This window comes from Helianthus annuus, chromosome 10 (assembly GCF_002127325.2).
Source record: "Helianthus annuus cultivar XRQ/B chromosome 10, HanXRQr2.0-SUNRISE, whole genome shotgun sequence".
Lineage (NCBI taxonomy): Eukaryota > Viridiplantae > Streptophyta > Magnoliopsida > Asterales > Asteraceae > Helianthus > Helianthus annuus.
This window is the reverse complement of record NC_035442.2, coordinates 43,720,729-43,741,371: the sequence shown is the minus strand read 5'-3', so window position 1 is coordinate 43,741,371 and position 20,643 is coordinate 43,720,729. Positions and strand designations below refer to the sequence as shown.

At 38.7% G+C, this 20,643-nt stretch overlaps 1 protein-coding gene and 2 long non-coding RNA genes across 3 annotated transcripts; 2 read left to right on the top strand and 1 right to left on the bottom strand.

Moving 5' to 3' along the window:
• Positions 1-900: 900 nt before the first annotated feature.
• Positions 901-3,292, top strand: LOC110881731. Its single transcript, XR_002559874.1, has 3 exons — positions 901-1,039; positions 1,551-1,617; positions 3,097-3,292. It is a non-coding gene; the product is annotated as an uncharacterized LOC110881731 (long non-coding RNA).
• Positions 3,293-7,817: 4,525 nt separating this feature from the next.
• LOC110885002 (pyruvate decarboxylase 2) lies at positions 7,818-10,628 on the top strand. Its single transcript, XM_022132692.2, has 5 exons — positions 7,818-8,449; positions 8,855-9,018; positions 9,099-9,867; positions 9,950-10,138; positions 10,306-10,628. The coding sequence occupies exons 1-5, from the start codon at positions 7,925-7,927 to the stop codon at positions 10,474-10,476; spliced, it is 1,818 nt and encodes a 605-aa protein (XP_021988384.1). The 5' UTR covers positions 7,818-7,924; the 3' UTR covers positions 10,477-10,628.
• A 7,801-nt stretch (positions 10,629-18,429) lies between these two features.
• On the bottom strand, positions 18,430-19,806 carry LOC110881732. Its single transcript, XR_002559875.2, has 3 exons — positions 19,674-19,806; positions 19,148-19,201; positions 18,430-18,636 (listed from the first exon to the last, which is right to left on the bottom strand). It is a non-coding gene; the product is annotated as an uncharacterized LOC110881732 (long non-coding RNA).
• Positions 19,807-20,643: the final 837 nt, after the last annotated feature.

Here is a 20,643-nt window from a genome sequence, read left to right as displayed (position 1 = left end):
AGTATAATCACATTGTAACCCGAGTAAGCGGTAAAAAGTAACTGGACTAATAAGTCTAGTTAGTGAGACCGGTTAAGGTCATTTAAATAAATTTGGTTGCTTGTAAGTGGTGGATTCGGTCTAACTGAACCGACTAAATGAATTTGAAAACAAAAGAAATAGCTGCTAAAAGTGAAAAAAAAAATTCACTAAAGACCTTTAAATGGATCAAAGTAACGGATTCATAAAGAGTTCGATAATATATAAAAGCAATGAATATCACTAAGTTAACTAAACTAGTAGAAATAACGAAATTACGTTATTTCGAGTTGCATTATGTCGTATGAGGTACGTAGATGTTTTGTAACCAAAAAGATATTACCGTATTTTTCGGGTAATGCTAATAATTGGATAAGGTATGAGTAATGCTTAAAAGATTACCCAGGTCAAATGCATTGAGTTTAAAACTCGATGAACTATGTAAATAAGGTTTCGGGGACGAAACCTCTTTAAGGGGGGTAGACTTGTAACACCCAAAAATCGGGTCTGGTAATCAAACTTCGCTAATAGTGATGAACGGGTAAAATACCGTTAGTGGTAAAATTAACCCCGTGAATATTAGGACTTAAACAAATAATCCTAATAAAAAAAGGAGAATAAATGTTTTGAGAAAAACAAAGTTATAAGGAGCCCGGGTTAACGGGACTTAAAATAAACGGGTTATAACTCCCGGAACCCACTAAGTTAACTAGGAATAATCAACCTGGTTAGTTATTTCTTTTAAGACAATATATAAGCATGAACTTGTAAGCCTTTTTAAATAACCTTTGAAACTAGAGGGACCAAAAGGGGGCAAAGATGAAAGATCGTTTTTTTTATTAAAATAAATAAACACCAAAACACACACTTGAGTGTGTGTTTGGTCGTACATCATCAGGAGCACAAGAAGGGTTCCTTCAAAACCCTAAAACCCACAAATTCAACAAAATCAAAGGGAAATAGAGCTAGAGAATTGGGGCTTTAACTAAATTCGTGATCACCTCAGTAAAGGGATCATAAGGTATGCTTAATTTCATTGTTTGATTTCATCTTGAATTCTTGATAATAATTGAAGTCGAAAATTGGGTCTGCATGATTGATGTTCGAATGAAATTAGGAATGAAATCATGACTAGGAGAAAACCCTAGTCGATATCTTGTTGAATTGATGTTCAAATTATGAGATTCATGATCATCCACTCATGGGTTAAATGGGTCTTGTAGAAATAGGATGAACACTAGAATTAAAATTGTCAAACTAGTGTTATTTGAGCTCTATGAAGCAAGCTTAGAATGTTAATGAATAAAATTAGACATATGAACTTAAGGAGGATGTTAAAAGTGGTTAAATAACTAGCCTTGAAACTAGACAATAATTTTGTAAAACGATGCACATAAGGTGTTTGTGAGAATGCCTAAGAGAAAGCTAAAATGTTAAGTTTCAAATAAAAACGCATATTCGAATAACATAGTGAAATATGTGTTATATGTCATGAATGGAGTTCTAAACAAATCGTTGATTGAACTCTATAGACAAAGGAATCGAGTCTTTAAGCGGACAAACCGGAGTGGACACGCGCTTGAAGGGAATGCTTTAAAGGTACGCGGCTTGTCATCTTGTTACATTTATGTAGACAAGCTTAGTTTAAATATGTGTAATGTATATAGTAGCGAAAATGGTTGTGTTGCTAGTCATTGAAGTGATGGGATTCACTCGACAACCAAATGGGTCAAATTATTAGTTAAAAATAAAAGTGATCAAAATGAAGACACCATTTGGTAAAAGTTGTAATGGATCGAACAATTTAAAAATATTGTTTTTAAGTAATAAGAACCATGGCGTGAACCGGAATAGGTTCAAGTGGCATTATGTATTAATCTACCATCATACGTTGACAAATGGTCATGTCGACTAAATGGGTCAAATAGTGTGCAAATACCATTTGACAATAATAACTAACGACTACTTGTTGAGTTTTTGTATATCAGGAAATAACATGTATTTGCGTTGCTTTAACTAGAAAATTTAAAGCAAAAAGTATGTATACGGGTCGATGCTATGACCCGAGCCAGGTACGCATATTTAGAGTTCTAGTAGAAGTGATATTTTGGTCAAAATTATAGCGAAAGTCCTTTGTCGTAAAATGAGGGACTAAAATTGACCAAAAGGACCTTATTAGATAAACAGGGTAAACGACCCTTAGAGGTTGTTTAGGAACTTGTGTTGTCATTATGTAGCCCTTAGACACGTATGAGTCTTAAGCCAAAACCTTTTATGAGTTAAACGCCCTAAAGGGGTTATTAGCGTAAAGTAACTAAACGAAGGGTAGATTGGGATTTCGGGTTTTCTTAAGTTAAATCCACCGCAAAAATAGTTGTGGTGGAAAATAAGTAGACACTAAAATTTGGAAATATAAGGCGTGAAAAGAGAAGAGCGGATTTGATACTTAAATGCATAAAAACCCCCAAACGGGTCAAAATGAATTACGCGCGTAGCTTGGGTGTTTGCCGCGTAATTCACAAAAATTATGAATCCAAGATAGATATTTTTAGTTAAATACCTTGGTCTAAGAACTTTGATTAACTAGAATCAAGTTTGGGAGGTCTTAAATACAAACGGGTCAAATGTTAATTTTGAACATTAAGCCGAATACTTAGAAATCCATAATTTTATTAGTTTGAATGTTGGATTTTAACTCCATAAGGTGGAGAATCAAATTACAATTACGTAGGAAGAAACGGTACGTCAAACGGATGAGCGGATTGAAAGATACGAAAGGTTTCGTGTCAAAAATGGCAAAATGGGAGTTCTGATACAGGGGCCACCGTAACTTACGGTGCCCACCGTAAGTTACGGTGGGGCTGAAATCGTTACGGTGATTGCCTCCTGTGTTACGCTGGGAAAAAAATTTAATTCAGGGGCCACCGTAACTTACGGTGTCCACCGTAAGTTACGGTGGAGGCCAGATTCAAGTATTTGTTTTTGGAACAAGATATCAATGTTGGATTTTCCCAATTTTCCTTGTTGTATTAGTTATTTAATTATCAAAACTGACTTTTAAGTTGGTTTTGATCTCAGGTGAATGTCGAGGATCCCGGATGAAGATCAAGCATCGAGCAAGAACCGAACACACGTTAAACAAAGCTTCCGCAATGTTGTTTTGCCGTTATTCTAAAACGGCGAATTAAACCACATCATGTTGTATCACCTTAAATTGTAAAAGTTTTTAATAAACCGGTATTTTAGCATGAATGTTTATATACAATTACTCAGTAATTGTGATTATTTTTTTGGAAATCGCTAAATAAAACTATGGTTGTTACAAAAACGCCGCGTTATGACCATAGCGGGGCGTTTTGGGCATTTTTTAAATTTTTTAAAATTGTTTTTAATTCACAAACGCGTCGATAAATAGTCTAAATTTTCCGTTTTTTCCATTATACATCATTTTTTAATATATATGGACTATACGGCAAGTTCCGGATCAAATCGGTTACGTGTGATGTCTTATTCCGTTATCTCGTATCATTTAGGTTTGAAATAACAAGTACTCCTGTGAGAAGTTTTATGTGTATCAGCCGCCTACCGTACATGAACATGACGTATTTTTTCATTAATTGTAGTATTATGATGTATATTGTCATTTCGGGTCGTACAAGTGCGTATTGAATCTGATTGGGTCGTGTCGGTGACATTCGGTTTTTAACGTGATGTAACGCGTATATTGAACAAACACAAACGTGATTATTATTAAACACATTTAAGATACATCGTGAACATATGGGGTTGCATTAAGGTCAGGGGCACGATATGTAAGCATTTCGTACGCGTTGATCTGATCCCTGTATAATGTATGCCAGGCTGCTGCGCGCTCTGTTCTGTTCGCTGTCCAGAGTAGGTTTGGGGGAGGCATTGGATAACAACCTCCAAGCTCTACATGTATGAAATGCCCATTGTCGACGAACACAACCGCAACTACCAGGTGAGGTTCCCCAGCTTCGTTTGGGCCGCCCAGCAGAGGGAAAATTGTATCGCTCCCACGAATGTCGAAGGTGTGAACAATCACACCGTATCGTTGGGCAATAAGAAACCCCGTCTCAGGCATCGACATGTAATTTTCGATACCTGCTCGTCCCACCCCCTTGAAATCGATCCGTTTAACCAGCGCATCATAATGTCCTATGTTTTCCGGATCGAAAACCTGCCTCCAAAGCTATTCGTTCATAAGTAACTCCTTTAGAAGTTGTTCCCGGATCTTCAAATATGAATTTTGTTTCACTCCTAACCCAACAGCCACCGATCGAAATCCACAATGACCATCTGGTTTCATGTCCTTTATTCTGACGATGTATGGATGGATCACTTTGGGAATCTGAGATGCGTAGTTGCGGATCGCTATATCCGTCTAAGGACCGAGCTTGATATTCGGGAAATCAGGGTGTAGGTTGAGCGGTTTGGTATTCTTTTCTCTTCTAGAATCTTCGGCTGATATGTACGAGCCGTGACGGGGAAGATCGTCCGAGGCATCGACCCAAGTTTCTTCTGACGGAATTTAAGAGCTTCGTCTAGCGGTTTCAACCTTTCTTTCTTCCTGCGTTTTCAATGTTGGGCGACCACGAGTTTTCTTCAGAACAGCAGGAGGTTTTTTGTTACTGTTCCCTGGATTGAGGATTTGCTGAAACTTTTCAAAGAAGCTCCTTTTCACTTGAGGGGTGTTGGATCGATCTGTTTTTTCAATTTTTCAAATTCCGCGTCTACATCGATATCCTCTATGTTATTCCTTGCAGGCTTGAAGTCAAGCTTCTTCCAAAACACGTCTATGTGTGTGATCCGGATTTGCTGACCTGTGGATGAAAACAAATTAGGTGACAAAATCATAACGAGAAAGGTCAAAAATATTAATTACCTTTATTTTTCAACTTTTCCAAACGACAGGCACATGGCAAACCACAGCTGGTAAAAAGTTGGCAACCACAGCTTGCACCGTAGGCTCTCAACCCGTCTTCCTTACGTTTTAGTTCCATACTCAAAAGCTCAATCGCATATATTGAAACCTTTCTGAGAATATATGCAAGCATGGGCTGATTCTTGTGGTGCGTCATCACTTTTCGGAGGCTTGTTTCAAAGCTACTTCTAATCTCGGCGTATTTCTATCAACAACATGATCAACATACAGTACAAGTTTATCCAGTGTGTTGCGATGACTTGGAAAGTGACTTTTTAATGTTGCATGCATGCCCTCAACCCTGTTGGTCGTAGTTTGGTGAAAGTTGATAGTTTGGTTAATCCAGCAAGATATAAACTTTTCACGGTACGGATCCAACCAGGATTTCTTCAAATAATCAAAAACCTCTACAATTAAAAAACGTAAATAGTCAGTTTTTGTTATTATATAAAATTTGAACATAATTATGTAAGAAATACTCACGTTCACGGTCAGCTTCTTTCAACTGTGCTTCAAGGTTTTCCAAGTTATACCTGTATATTTCCTCGGTCGTAGACTCGCACAATGTCCAAAATGTACGTACGAATTCTTTCCACTCCTTGTTAGAGAATTTCTTCTTGCTGTTCTTATTAATATTTTGTTGAATATGGAACCGACAAAGATACTTATGCGCTTTTGGAAAAACTTGTTCACACGCGTTCATTAGCGCAAAATCCCTGTCTGTTAAAATCACGCGCGGTTCCATACATCCTGCCAGCATAGACTTGATCCTCTGCAACACCCATAGGTAGTTCTCTGACTTCTCAGCGGAAATTACCGCACAAGCAGCCGTAAATGATTTGTTTGTCGACGTCATGCCTACGACCTGAACAAATGGCAGGTTGTACATGTTCGTTTTGTATGTGGCGTCAATCAATAGCACATGCGGGAAGGCACACCACATAGTGAATGATTTTTCGTGAACAAAGAAGACGTCTTCAACTTCGTTCGATATCTCATTCGTGCGCATGTAATAAGTGTAATTTTTTTCGATAAGAATGTTTTCAAGTTTTTGCATCGGAGACTTACCGACATTTTTTTCGGCGTTGATCTTCTGAACAACGTTGTGTATATCTTTCGGAATAAGCTTTCTAGCCGGATTGTTTTTTGTCAGCGTTCGCCAGATACTTTGGTTGGGAATATCTTGCTCTGCCAACTCCTTAACCAGTTTTTTGTCCTCCGAAGAAAGCCTTCTCGCATACGCGTGACCCTCGAAGTTTTCAATAGGAGTGTGGTTATGCTTCGCCTTCGTTACCTCGATCCTCCAAACACTTCCGGATGATTCCGAAAACCCGATCATCTCGAACGGGCAACCTATTTTCTTGCTACCCGTTTTCCTCTGTGTAGCTATACTCTTATGCTCCCCACCAAAAGTACATTGAAACCAAATCTTGTAATTCTCTCCTCTTTTATTCGACCTCTTAGTCACAATGAGGTAACCATTGTCTTTTGCCGTGTCTTGTACCCAACGCACCAACTCTTTACGTGACGAAAAGGTCTGCGTTGTATCAAACGAAAATGTAACCGGGTAACAACCTTCCTCGTCAATAGACACATCCTCCGGCTCACCATCGTCATCGAGGTTCGAATACACTTGATGTTCAAAGCTCTGTTCACAACCGTAACTCTGGTTTGGATAACACTTCTGCTGTACAAAGCTTTGCTCGCCACCGTAACCGAAATTCGAATAACTTTGTAAGCTCTGTTGACAACCGTAACTGTCGTTTGGATAACACTCCTGCTGTACAAAGCTATAGTCGCCACCGTAACCGAAATTCGAATAACCTTGTTGTGCGTAAGGGTCCTCCACAGGGGTATTCAAATCCAGCTGCACCGTGTTATCACGATAACGAATGCCAGATACAACCTCTGTCTCCCTCAAGTTGGACGACACCGGTTTCTCAAACGAGTCAGAAATAGCGGTCCCCTCGTAAGAATCAGGAACAACTGACTCGTCAGAATATTGACCGAAAAGATAGTTACTTAACCACGACATCATTTTTTCAAAAAATGCAACTAATAGAGCAAAGAAATCAACAAACAACAACACACTCGAATACCCTCGAATGCTAAATATTCTCTGCATGCAGGTTTAAATAATGAAAATTTGGGGTCGAAGCGTCGCGCTTTGGCCATAGCGCGGCGCTTAGGGTTCACGGGGCACTGCAACCTCGTATCACTTTATGTCTCTGCAACCTCGTACGCCTTTACGTCAGTCAAATCAACTTTTGTCAACCAAAGCGCCCCGCTATGGCCATAGCGCGGCGCTTTGGGGTGTGAAAATAATTTTCCCCGTGTGAGAATAGCATGACCCATAATTACAATATAAGTTGCCATGATCATGAATTGATAAAAGGCAGAGGCGTCTCTGAAAATTCACGTACCCTGTTCGAGATTGAAAAAATGTGCCCTTCCGTTATGTTTTGTTATTATTTAAAAAAAAAAAACAAATTAGCATTGGGCTCAATAAACCTAATTTCAAGTGGGCTAAATTCTAAACCATAAAAAATAATTTGTAAATGAGCCTATATTGGAAGTGGTATGTGTTTACTGTTTAAAATAGATAACATATACGTATCGGATTTTTTTTTAAATCGCATGCCTCTCGAAATCGCGTGCCTTATGCGGAGGTCCTCCCCGCACACCATCAAAGCCTCCCATGATAAAAGGAAATAAATTTAAAAAAAAAAAAAACAGAATTTACAGCTTTGTAAATCGTACATTCGTACGAAATGAATAATCTGCCAAATTTATTCAGAGGCGGTGAATAATACTCTAAAACCGGTTTCTGGCTTTAAACACACTAAAAAACCGCCCCTTGTATTCCCCCTCTCGCAAGCAAACACTATACTATATATACTCCTGAATGCATTCTCATTTCCCACACACTAAACATTCAATTCAAAACACATATATTCATTCATGGATACCAAAATCATCGGTGCTTTAGAAGCTACTCCTGCTACCAACGGCAACCTCGGTAGCCCACCCAAACTCACCCCTACTTGCTGCATCCAGTCCTCTGCCGTCCCCTTCAACTCCGGCGAGGCCACCCTCGGCCGCCACCTCGCTCGTCGCCTCGTTCAGATCGGAGTCTCCGACGTCTTCTCTGTTCCCGGCGACTTTAACCTAACTTTGCTGGACCACCTCATCGCTGAGCCAGGGCTCAACCTTGTCGGCTGCTGCAACGAGCTCAATGCAGGCTACGCTGCCGACGGTTACGCTAGGTCTCGCGGCGTCGGTGCTTGTGTTGTTACTTTCACTGTTGGTGGACTTAGTGTTCTCAATGCTATTGCCGGTGCTTACAGTGAGAATCTTCCGTTGATTTGTATTGTTGGTGGACCGAATTCGAACGATTACGGTACTAACAGGATTCTTCATCATACCATCGGATTGCCGGATTTTAGCCAGGAGCTTCGTTGCTTCCAGAGTGTCACTTGCTATCAGGTATAATCATTTTAACCTGTTGATGCTTCAGATCTGTGATAGAAATGAATATATCTGTACTGTATATATAGACTGTACTTATAATGAGATAGTTATACTACTGCCAAAAGTAGTGCCTGAAGATTATAAACATCTGAGCGTAAACTTTTACTGTTCTATGAAAAGCTTACTTGAAACTGTAGTTCACAAATGATATAGAAGTTCATATATTGAAATGTAAATGTCTATATATACACACACATTGTACATTAAATGAGATAATTATACTACTACCAAAAGTTGCTTAACTTGTACTGGAAGATTAGAGACTAGAGAGACTAATTTCTAAGACTTTAATTTGTGTATAAACTTATAAAATATTAATATTAATATTTTAGCTTAAACTGTTGTGTTCATTTATGGTAGGCTGTGGTGAATAACTTGGAGGATGCACATGAACTGATCGATACCGCGATCTCGACTGCTTTGAAAGAGAGCAAACCTGTTTACATCAGCATAGGTTGTAATTTGGCAGCCATTCCTCATCCTACGTTTAGCCGAGAACCAGTTCCATTTTCTTTAGCCCCCAAGTATGTTTTACAAATTTTTAACTTATATTATGGTAGTAGAATTATACATGCTAGCTAATGAGGGTTGTTTGATCTTGTAGGTTGAGCAATAAGATGGGTTTGGAAGCAGCTGTTGAGGCTGCAGCAGAGTTCTTGAACAAAGCAGTAAAGCCTGTGATGGTGGGTGGACCTAAACTACGCGTTTCACACGCGTGTGATGCGTTTGTCGAATTGGCAGATGCTTCGGGTTACGCTCTTGCGGTGACACCAGCAGGAAAAGGGCTAGTCCCCGAGTACCATCCTCACTTCATTGGAACATATTGGGGTGCTGTAAGCACAGCATTCTGTGCAGAGATTGTTGAATCAGCTGATGCGTACATCTTTGCCGGCCCTATATTCAACGATTACAGCTCTGTAGGTTACTCTCTCCTTCTTAAGAAGGAGAAAGCGCTGATTGTTCACCCTGATCGGGTTGTAATCGGAAATGGGCCCACTTTTGGTTGTATTCTTATGAAGGATTTCTTGCAAGCTCTAGCTAAAAGGGTTAAGAAAAACACCACTGCATATGAGAATTACCATCGGATTTTCGTACCCGAAGGTCACCCTCTGAAATGTGCTCCTAGGGAACCGTTAAGGGTTAATGTTCTGTTTGAACACATACAGAAGATGTTGTCTAGTGACACTGCTGTGATTGCTGAAACCGGAGATTCGTGGTTCAATTGCCAGAAACTAAAACTGCCACAAGGATGTGGGTATGAGTTCCAGATGCAATACGGGTCGATTGGGTGGTCTGTTGGTGCTACTCTTGGGTATGCACAGGCTGCTACTGATAAGAGGGTGATTGCTTGCATTGGTGATGGAAGCTTTCAAGTATATATACAACTTAACCTGAATCTCATTGATCTAAATACAGTTTTTCTTTAACTGATTAGGTTTTAATGATTAATTACAGGTTACTGCCCAAGATGTGTCCACAATGCTGCGATGTGGGCAGAACTCCATCATCTTCTTGATAAACAATGGTGGCTACACCATTGAAGTTGAAATCCATGATGGGCCTTACAATGTGATCAAGAATTGGAACTACACTGGATTGGTTGATGCGATCCACAATGGAGAGGGCAAGTGTTGGACTACAAAGGTAAGATTGTTATTTTGACATATTTATTTATAAACGGAACGATTTCGATTGTGTTTTATATCTGTCGGGTCAACTAGCTAAAATGAAACCATTTAGACCCGTTATACATGCTTATTTTAAACTATTTACTCTTGATTATTTACGATAAAGCTGTTGAAATTTTGAAGGTGGTTTGTGAAGAAGATCTGATTGAAGCAATAGAGACAGCAACCGGAGCTAAAAAGGATTGTTTTTGCTTTATTGAAGTGATGGCTCACAAGGATGATACAAGCAAAGAATTGCTCGAGTGGGGTTCGAGAGTTTCGGCTGCTAACAGCCGTCCCCCGAACCCTCAATAAAAGCTTTTGCCTACTCTATTTGTTGAATCATCGAACATTAGTATTTGCTGATGTTATTACTATTTGTTGAATCATCGAACATTATTATTGGTGATGCTATTACAAGTGTCTATTATTAATATTATATGATAAAAAGTATTGTGGTTTTTTAACGTGTTTAACTGTTTATATATAAATATTTGCCTAAAATCAATAACTAAAAGTAAATCGTGGTTTTTAACGTGTTTAACTGTTTATATATAAATATTTGCCTAAAATCAATAACTAAAAGTAAATCAACTTTAATGAAAGATACTACATGTATGTCTTAATTATTTAAGAAGTAAAATGCATGGATAGTCCCTGTGGTTTGTGAAAGTAACAGGTTTAGTCCAGAACTTTTGGAAATTACACATGTGCTCCCTGTGGTTTGACAAGTTGTTACTCGGATAGTCTCTAGAGTGGATGACCGTTAGTTTGCACCGTTAAGTTGGTGTAAAATGACAAAAGTACCCTTATTTAAAAGAACAATAATTAAACACTAAAAAAACTTAATTAATCCGTGTGGGCCCACTTTTAATTAATCCCATCCCTCACCCCACCCCATCGTTGTTTCTTCATCCCTTTTTCATGACCTTCATATCCATTTTTCTTTCAAGAAATATTAAGTGAGCCCCATCATATACACTACCATGGTGAGCAGATCGGAACAATGAATTCATGGTTGGCTTACCACTCCACCTAACCAGATCTAAAACAAACAACTCGGGATTTTTTTGCGACAAGATGACGATTCAACTAGGTGGCTTTGATGGGGGTAACAGTGGTGGTGCGTCTAAGGTGATTTAGGGGTTAGGGTTTTGAATGGAGGGAGGTGGTGGGTGGATGGCGACGGGGAAAGGTGGTGCGATGAGGGTTTTTGTAGTGGATTGTGGCGAACAAGTGAAGTTAGTAGCCGGATATGGATGATAGTTTTTCCACTGGAGTTATTGGTGGATATGGATGAACAAGTCGTGGTTAGTCAGGTGGTGAAGGTCAGTTGTGCTGCGGGTAGGTGATACGTGTTTTTGAAGTGGATTGTGGTGGTGACAATAGGAGGATGGGAGGTTTCTGCCTTTCCGGAGAGGTTGCAGGTGGGCAGAGAGGTGAAGGGAAGGTAACTGGAATGAAGATTGAAGATGAGGCGGGGGTGGGTCCCTCAATTAATTGATTAATTATAATTTTGTTTTAATTGTTTTTAATAAGAGCAATTTTGTCATTTTACATGGAGTTAATGAAACAAACTAACGGTCATCCACTCTAGGGACTAACCGAGTAACAACTTGTCAAACCACAGGGAGCACTGGTGTAATTTCCAAAAGTTGGGGACTAAACCTGTTACTTTGGCAAACCACAGGGACTATCCGTGCATTTTACTCTTATTTAAGAGAGAAATGATAAGCTTTGAAAATTTAAAAGTAAAATGTATATGATAAAAAAAAGAGGAAGATACTTTCATGTATGCAAACGCATAGATCTTAGGTTGAAAACGACATAGAGCTATAAGATCCTAGGAACTATATGTTATCAAATATCACATGTGTTAGAAAAAATCTTAACAATTATCTCCTTATTTTGTTTTTTTAGGTGTATAAATATCACATTGGTCAGAAAATTTTTTTAACAAGTATCTCTTTATTTTGTTTTTTTAGTGTATATGTTAATTAGTCATATATAAAACAAAACCGAATAATACAATTCACATTTCTTACTCGAAAGACGTTGGCATTTTCATACCTTTTTTCACACATTTCTTTCTCGAAAGACGTTTGCATTTTCATACCTTTTTTTTTCACCAGCAATTCTTTACATATAATTTTGACTAAATTGCACAAAACAACCTTTATGTTATACCTAAAGTGCACTTCATACCTTTCACTATGAAATCGGCAAAATCCAACCTTTATGTTCATGTTTTGATACAAAGGTCAAACTTTTACACTAACATCGTTTGTTTTTCTGGTTAACACCTTTCACATGCATTACATGTGAAAGTATAAATGTCATTTCAGTTATTCTTTCATCTTCTTCCACTCTGTTTTCCAATTTCTACATTTTTTTTAACTCAAGATGGATAGTAACATTACGTTGTTATTATCTGAATTATTTAAGCAACATATTCAATAAATGTGTCCTTTAACAAATCAACTATCCATTACTTAGTAAGGTTTATCTTGTCACACCCTTGCTTTGTGAAAGCGTGGTTAATTTGGTGTAACTTCTTAATACCATAGCTTAATCATAACAAGCTATATGAAATAAAAACCATGCAAGATCATCCATTAAATTAAGTTTTAGAAACCAAATACAACAACGTTGTCTCAAGACGTTGACACATGCAACGTGAATTAAAATCTAATAATCTAAAACATTGTTCACAAACATCAACATGACATAAACACAGTTTAAGGACTGTGACTCGTCCAGGAAAGAGTCACATCCTCTAAACCCGGATGACCTCGTAACACCTTGCAGCGGAAAACATAACATACCGCGCCAGATCTTTTAATTCCCTGAAATACATGAAAGTTGGAAAAATCAACAATAATGTTGAGCGAGTTCATGTGTAAGTGAGTAAGTAAAACCTTTGTATGTATAAAATCCTGGTATGTAGCAAATAAGGAAAAAGAGATCACCAATGGTTTGCAAGGCCATTGATATGTGTGAAGTGCAAGTAGGAAGACTCAAACCTAGCAGATTTATGCGTTGGGTACAAAGTCACCCCGAGGTCCGTTATGCTGGGCCTGGGGCTGGGCTCGCTACACCCAGATAGATCTACCGCTCCTGCCCCTCGGTCCTACCCTGAGGATTAATGGCCTCAAGTTTCCGCCTACCCACTCACATGATCTAAGTAGTAAACCTCCTTACGCTAACCATACCATGTATAAAGTACTCAGAAAAATAGTAACATGTATTTCACCCCCGCATTTTAGAAAACTGAAAACAGTTAAGAGAAAAGGGGGACATGAACTCACAGTGGTGCGTTTCTACCAAGTATACCTCCTGATCAAGCAGCTGTGCGACGACCTACACGTACTAATTCTATTAGACGGACGGCCGTGCCTTAGCTTTATGGTTTAAGTTTTTGGGAAATAGTTAGACAACTATTTCGTGTTTACATTTTGTAAATACTTGGTAATTATTTTCCTTCCCAAGGATGGGGGATTTAATACATGTGCATTCGTATTACTTCGAAATATATTATTAAGTCTCACTTAATATATATTTTACTTCTTATTCCAAAATATAAATATTCTTCCCAAAAATATTATATTTTAATACATGTGATTTTCCCAAAATAATACCTTGACAAAAATACGCGTTCATAAATATTTCCTTAAATGCGTAAGTTACGTTTTAAAGATCGAGTGGTAATAATAATTACCGGTGTAACTTAAATAATTATTGCGAAGGCGTTCGTATTATTTTGGAGTCGTTAACACGATAATATTATTTTTACCCTAAAAATAATATTTGTATATTTCACAAAATAATCATAAACACATAACAAATGACGTTATGAAAAATATATACTAAATATATATTTACCAAGTTTTATTTTGTGAAATCCTAGCTACGATATTTTGTAAATAAAGTCGTGGCGAAATCTATAATTTGAAAACATGTCAAAATGTATTTCTAACACTTGTAGTGAAAATATTTCTAAGTATTAGGTTTTTGGAAAAATTTCGCCAGAGTTTCCCCTGTAACTGGAGGTGGCCACGCTTTCAAGCGTATCATTTTCTTTTATAAATCAAACCAACTTTTCTCATTCAATCAAAACAACGTTCAAAGCAACAAACTAGTCAATAAATATGTAAATCGCAAGAATCACATGAACTTGTAGTTTTTTTTTCCAAAACTATGAAGTAAATCCCATTACTTTTAGTGGATCTTTATATATATCAATCCGGTTTCGTAAAAAGCCTCGTTTTTAAAGAAATTCCATCTTTACAACTTATTGTAAAATTTGACAAAACTAGTTCTTTGTCGAAACTTAGTGTTACACTAGTGTTTACACACTTGTGTGTTTAAAAATCATTCTTGATCATGTAAGATCCGGCTTTAGAAAAATATGATTTCTTGGACACTTGGTCCTTTGAAAATACCGCTTGTAGATCCGTAGATCTACTAGTTTTAAACACTATTTCATAAGTAAAGTCGCTTTTACACAAGTTCAAGTTTCGTGTGTAGTAGAGTTTCATCATTTAACCCTTGTTACACTTAAACAAACCCTATGTCATGATCCATGATCATGTCCAACCCGGGTTAAACGATGATCCGAGCTACCACAACATAGATCGGGCCCAAATAATAACACAAAACAAATCCTACATGATTTACACAACAATCTAGCTTTTAACCATCATCTTTAGCATTTTTAGTAGACTTTTTCATATCACTTTGTATGTTCATGAGTTTTAACCGTCACATATCGTTTTAACCACTTTAAAATAGTTCGAGAGGGTGTTTCAAGCAACTTACTACTAGCTCGAGGCTAGGGAAGATTCTAGACGCAAAATGAGTGGATAAAAGCAATGAGACGAGGTCCTTCGCCTTCCGAATGCACCAAGCCTCCTCGTATGTGATCCTTAGCACTTGTATGAACTTGGAATGAGATGATCAAAGCTTGAAAGATGGATGGATGGTATAGGGGTGTTCGGCCGAGAGCTCTTTGAGAGAGAGAGAGAGAGTGTTTTGTGGTGAGTTGTGTGATGAATGTTATAAAGTGCTAAGCCTTGATCTTATAGGCAAATGTTAAGGTCATAATCCAGTGGTTACTATGCTTTCTTGATATGGGACAAGATGATTAAAATAATCATCATGGTACAATGGGTGTCCCCCTTGGGGACGGTTTGGTTGGGGGGGGGGGGGTAATCCGGTTCATTTCCAACTAGACATTAAGCATTAGTTATGACATAGTTAGGTTAGTTTAGGGATTAACCCGGTTATTAGTGTGTTGTGCATTACAGTGGGTGTTAGGGTATTCAGGGACCCTAACTGGCTCAGAAAAAGATAAACCATGTAAATGGCAATATTTTCCTGTTCCGGGTAAAGTCCGGTTGTTCGGTTGGATAGTAATCCGTTAAAGCGCTTAACAAAGCTTTAAAGTGTCGTTATTATTAATTTTAGTGACACAACTTATTCCCGACACTTTGGAAAGTGTCTAGTAATATTTTTCTCATGTTTTGGCACTTTATTAGTTAGCTAGAAGCTGAATTTTTAGTTAAAGTGCTGAATTTTGTACTTAGTGTACGTTTTTGGCACATCCTGTCACTGTAACTTATTCCTAGAGACGCAGTTCTACAACCCTTGTATCTCTACACTCACTATTAGTGTAGTAAACTATCTCGGGCTCATACAGGCCTTAGAGGCAGTGTCTGCCTGATGCTGGCTAATCAGTATGTTCAATAGGTTATCCGTTCATTGTGCTACTGTGCTTTTGTGCATCATGTTTGTCACTAAAGTTCAGCATGTAAATAATGTAGTGACAGTAAATAAAGTATGATGCATGTATGTGCATGTATCAGTAATCAAGTAGCAGTTTATCCACAATTTCAGGTAGGCACAGTAATTAAGCAGTAATTAATTAAGTCGTACGGATACCTGGTTTAGTGAGGGTTGTCACATTCTCCCCCCGTTAGAAAAATTTCGTCCCGAAATTTTAAGTTTTGCTTCTAGAAGCAGGGTTCTTGGGAAATAAGTGGGGGTATTTCTCTTTCATCCGGTCCTCACGCTCCCAGGTGTATTCAGGACCATGTCTGGCATTCCAACGAACTTTGACGAGCTTGACACTGCTCCGGCGGGTCTTGTTCACTTTCCAATCTGTAACCTCAACAGGTTCTTCAACGAAGTGGAGCGTGTCGTCAACATGAATTTCGTCGGTGGGAATGACAACGGTATCTTGAGTTGGACTTTTCTTCAGATTTGATACATGAAATGTATCGTGAACTCCATTTAGTTCAGCAGGTAAATCCAACTTGTACGCGACTAACCCGATTCTTTCCAAGATTCTGAACGGACCAATATATCGCGGATTCAACTTTCCACGCTTCCCGAAGTGTGCCACACCCTTCCAGGGTGATACCTTCAATAATACCATATCACCTACCTCAAACTCTAGAGGTTTTCTTCTTCGATCCGCATAACACTTTTGACGATCACGAGCCGCCTTGATGCGATCTCGGATCTGTGCGATCTTATCCGTGGTTTCCTGGACCATATCAGGAACAACCAATTGTCTATCACCTGCGTCAGACCAACAAAGCGGTGATCTGCACTTGCGTCCATATAAAGCTTCGAATGGCGCGGCACCAATACTGGTGTGGTAGCTATTGTTGTATGAAAATTCGACCAGTGGCAAGTGCTTATCCTAGCTACCGCCCAAATCCATAACACATGCTCTCAGCATATCTTCCAAAGTCTGTATCGTCCGTTCGCTTTATCCGTCGGTCTGTGGGTGAAATGCAGTGCTCAGATTCAATTGTGAGCCAAAAGCTTCTTGGAAGGATTGCCAAATCCTTGATACGAACCTTCCGTCTCTATCAGAGATGATTGAGAGAGGTACTCCATGGCGCGTAACGATTTCTCTCATGTAAATTTCAGCCAACTTGCTCGTATTATCCTTCTCCCTGATAGGTAAGAAGTGTGCAGATTTCGTTAATCGGTCCACTATTACCCAAATAGTGTCATGACCTCTTGGCGTTCTTGGCAACCTGGTAATAAAATCCATGGAGATTTGTTCCCATTTCCACTTGGGAATCTCGGGTTGTTGCAGAAGTCCTGAAGGTTTCTTGTATTCTGTTTTCACTTTAGCGCACGTTAAACATTTGCTCACATAAACAACGACATCGCCTTTCATCTTAGGCCACCAATAGTTATCTTTAAGGTCTTGGTACATCTAATCCGCTCCTGGATGTATAGAGTACCGCGATTTGTGAGCTTCATCAAAAATAACTTTCCTCAAACCTCCAAACAGAGGAACCCAAATCCTTTTCTCAAAACATAACGTTCCTTCCTCGTTTGGCACCAATTGCTTCTCCATCCCACGAAGATATTCTTCTTCAAGGTTCCCTTCCTTGAGAGCTTCTTTCTGCGCGGCATGAATGCGCAAGGGAAGATCGGTTTGAATAATCATCTCCAAAGCCCTAACCCTTATGGGCTTGATCCTTTCTTTTCGACTTAGGGCATCGGCAACCACATTCGCCTTCCCTGGATGATACTTTATCTCGCAGTCGTAATCGTTCAACAACTCAACCCATCGTCTTTGTCTCATATTCAACTCCTTCTGGTTGAATATGTGTTGTAGGATTTTGTAATCTGTGAAGATTGTACACTTCGTACCATAAAGGTAGTGTCTCCAGATCTTTAATGGAAAAACCACTGCGCCTAGTTCCAAATCATGAGTGGTATAGTTCTTTTCGTGCACTTTCAATTGTCGTGACGCGTAAGCAATAACCTTTTGGCGTTGCATCAACACGCGACGCAATCCTTGACGTGAGGCGTCGCAGTATACCACAAAATCATCTGTACCTTCCGGTAGAGCTAAGATTGGCGCATTGCAGAGCTTATCCCTCAAAAACTGAAACGCTTCTTCCTGTTTGATTCCCCAATCAAACTTCTTATCTTTCTGCGTGAGGAGCGTTAATGGTTGAGCGATCTTTGAAAAATCCTCAATAAACCTTCGATAGTAACCCGCCAAACCCAAGAATTGCCGAATCTCGGTTGGCGTCTTTGGCGTTTCCCAATTCTTGATTGCTTCGATCTTGGTGGGATCCACATGAATTGTTACATCCGCTTTTCAATAAAGTTAGATTACTCACAAAAGGATGGTTTTTCGGACAATTAAAGTGCCAACTTAACACATAATGAAAATTTACAAAAATTGGGCATGACCCGTTCGTAAAACGGACGTCACCCCTGTTTTGACATAATAGACAATGTTCACATAAAACCCTTTTTACACTAGACCATCCCAAACAAAACAACAAGTTTTCGAATCTAAAACTTCTAACAAGGTTAAACAAGTAACAAAAACATAGACCCAAAAGCATGCATGTAAACTTGCGGAAGCGCTTAGTTTAATGAGGCTTGAACATGTGCTCGCTCCATGTCTCCAAATCGCCTATAGAGGTGCTTTACCTACATAAACATTCAAATTTAAAAAAATTAGTGATCGCCATAGAAAATCATAACCTTACGTTTTAGCTCTTTCCATATAAAACCTTCTTATTCTTAAGCATACAACAACCCAATAATTGGATTAGGCATAACCACTCTCGTAGAGAGTTTGACATACACATTCGACCCGCTTAATTGGGTTTAGCATAAACACTCTCGTAGAGAGTTAAGCATACCGTTCGACCCATAGAATTGGGTTTAGCATAGACACTCTCGTAGAGAGCAAAGCATACACATTCAACCCGTGAAATTGGGTTTAGCATAAACACTCTCGTAGAGAGTTAAGCATACACCTTCAACCCGTGAAATTGGGTTTAGCATAACTCAACATTACTTTCGTTAACATACCCAAATCCACAAGGGATTTGTCGCTTACTTACTACATTGTCACATTCATTATACAAGGATAGCTTTACATTAAATTTAATATAATTGGGAAATATAATAAAGATTCGTATAAAACGAAACATACCTCGATCTTGCGCGCCTTCCGGTTTCTTGGTGCTTGTACCTTCTTCCTTTATGCCTACATCACGACATTCATTCCTTTGTTTAGTTTATTGCTTCATTCTACCATTTTTCCAAAATACACATACATTCCTCATTTAGGCATTTTATCGAACACATGGTAGGCATTATGGATATGGTACAAGGTACAAGTCTATAAAGCATGTTCCATGAGTTTATGATCACACAACAATCTCATTCATTCAATTCCACATAGTTATTTTATTCTATATCAATCTAATTATCATTCTAGTACTAAAATCAAAATCATACATCAAGATAACAAGGATTCTTAACACTATGATCCTACTAGTCTTAATTCAACTTCAACAAATGGGGTTTAACCAATATACTTCCTACAAGCCATAAATCAACATGATTCTTGTTCTAGAGAGAAATTCTAACTAAGATTTCTCCTTTTTGATACAAGAATTCGAGATTTGGTTGAACCCATCTTTCTACAATTCATAACTTTCAAGATTAAAACTCACCTCTTTACTAGCCAAGGTTAGATGCTTGATTTTTAGGGCTCATGCATAGGAATTTCACACAAATTGTGACTCAATTTGCTTGATTTCTAGTAGCTAGGGTTTGGCTCCCCTTTTCTTCCTCCCCTGGATCGTACGAACACACACACACCAGTGTTTGTGTTTTTGTTTTTAATTATTTCTTAATTAACCCATTTATTCACTAATTACACAACTAGCCCTCCCACTTAGAGAGTGTATTTTACTTAAGCATTTTTATTTAACTAGTTATCACTATACCATGACTTTCATTAACCAAGTTAATTCCTCTATTTATCATTTACCATTTTGGGGTGTTACAAGTCTACCCCCCTTAAAGGAGGTTTCGTCCCCGAAACCTGATCATAATTTAAATATTGACATACCGAAAAGAAAAGGATAGTGCCTCCTCATCTCGTCTTCTGCTTCCCATGTAAGATCCGAACCCTTCCGGTGCTGCCATTGTACCAACACTAGTCTAACAGCTTTGTTGCGGAGATTCTTCACCTTGAAATCCTTAATGGCTATGGGCCTTTCGACATAATTTAACCCTTCGTCCAACTCAATATCATCAAGAGGTACTAGTGCTGTCTCATCCGCAAGGCACTTCCTCAATTGTGACACGTGGAAGGTGTGGTGAATCCCGTCTAGAGCAGGCGGTAGTTCTAGTCGATACGCAACCCTTCCAACCCGAGCTAAGATTTTGAACGGCCCGATGTAACGAGGACCTAGCTTTCCCCGTTTGCGAAAACGGATTATACCCTTCCATGGGGACACCTTTAGCAAGACAAAATCTCCAACTTGGAACTCGATAGGACGCCTTCTCTTGTCTGCATAAGCTTTTTGCCGATCTTGGGCTGCTTTCAACCTTGTTCTAACCATTTCGATCTTTTCATTCGTTATTGCTATTAAATCACTTGGTGCAAGCTCCCTTTGTCCCACTTCGCCCCAACAT

Coding starts and splice junctions, on each gene's coding strand:
- LOC110885002 (XM_022132692.2), top strand. CDS start 7,925: ATGGATACCAAAATCATCGGTGCTTTAGAAGCTACTCCTGCTACCAAC. Junction 9,019..9,098: donor CCATTTTCTTTAGCCCCCAA/GTATGTTTTACA, acceptor TTGATCTTGTAG/GTTGAGCAATAAGATGGGTT. Junction 9,868..9,949: donor TTGGTGATGGAAGCTTTCAA/GTATATATACAA, acceptor GATTAATTACAG/GTTACTGCCCAAGATGTGTC.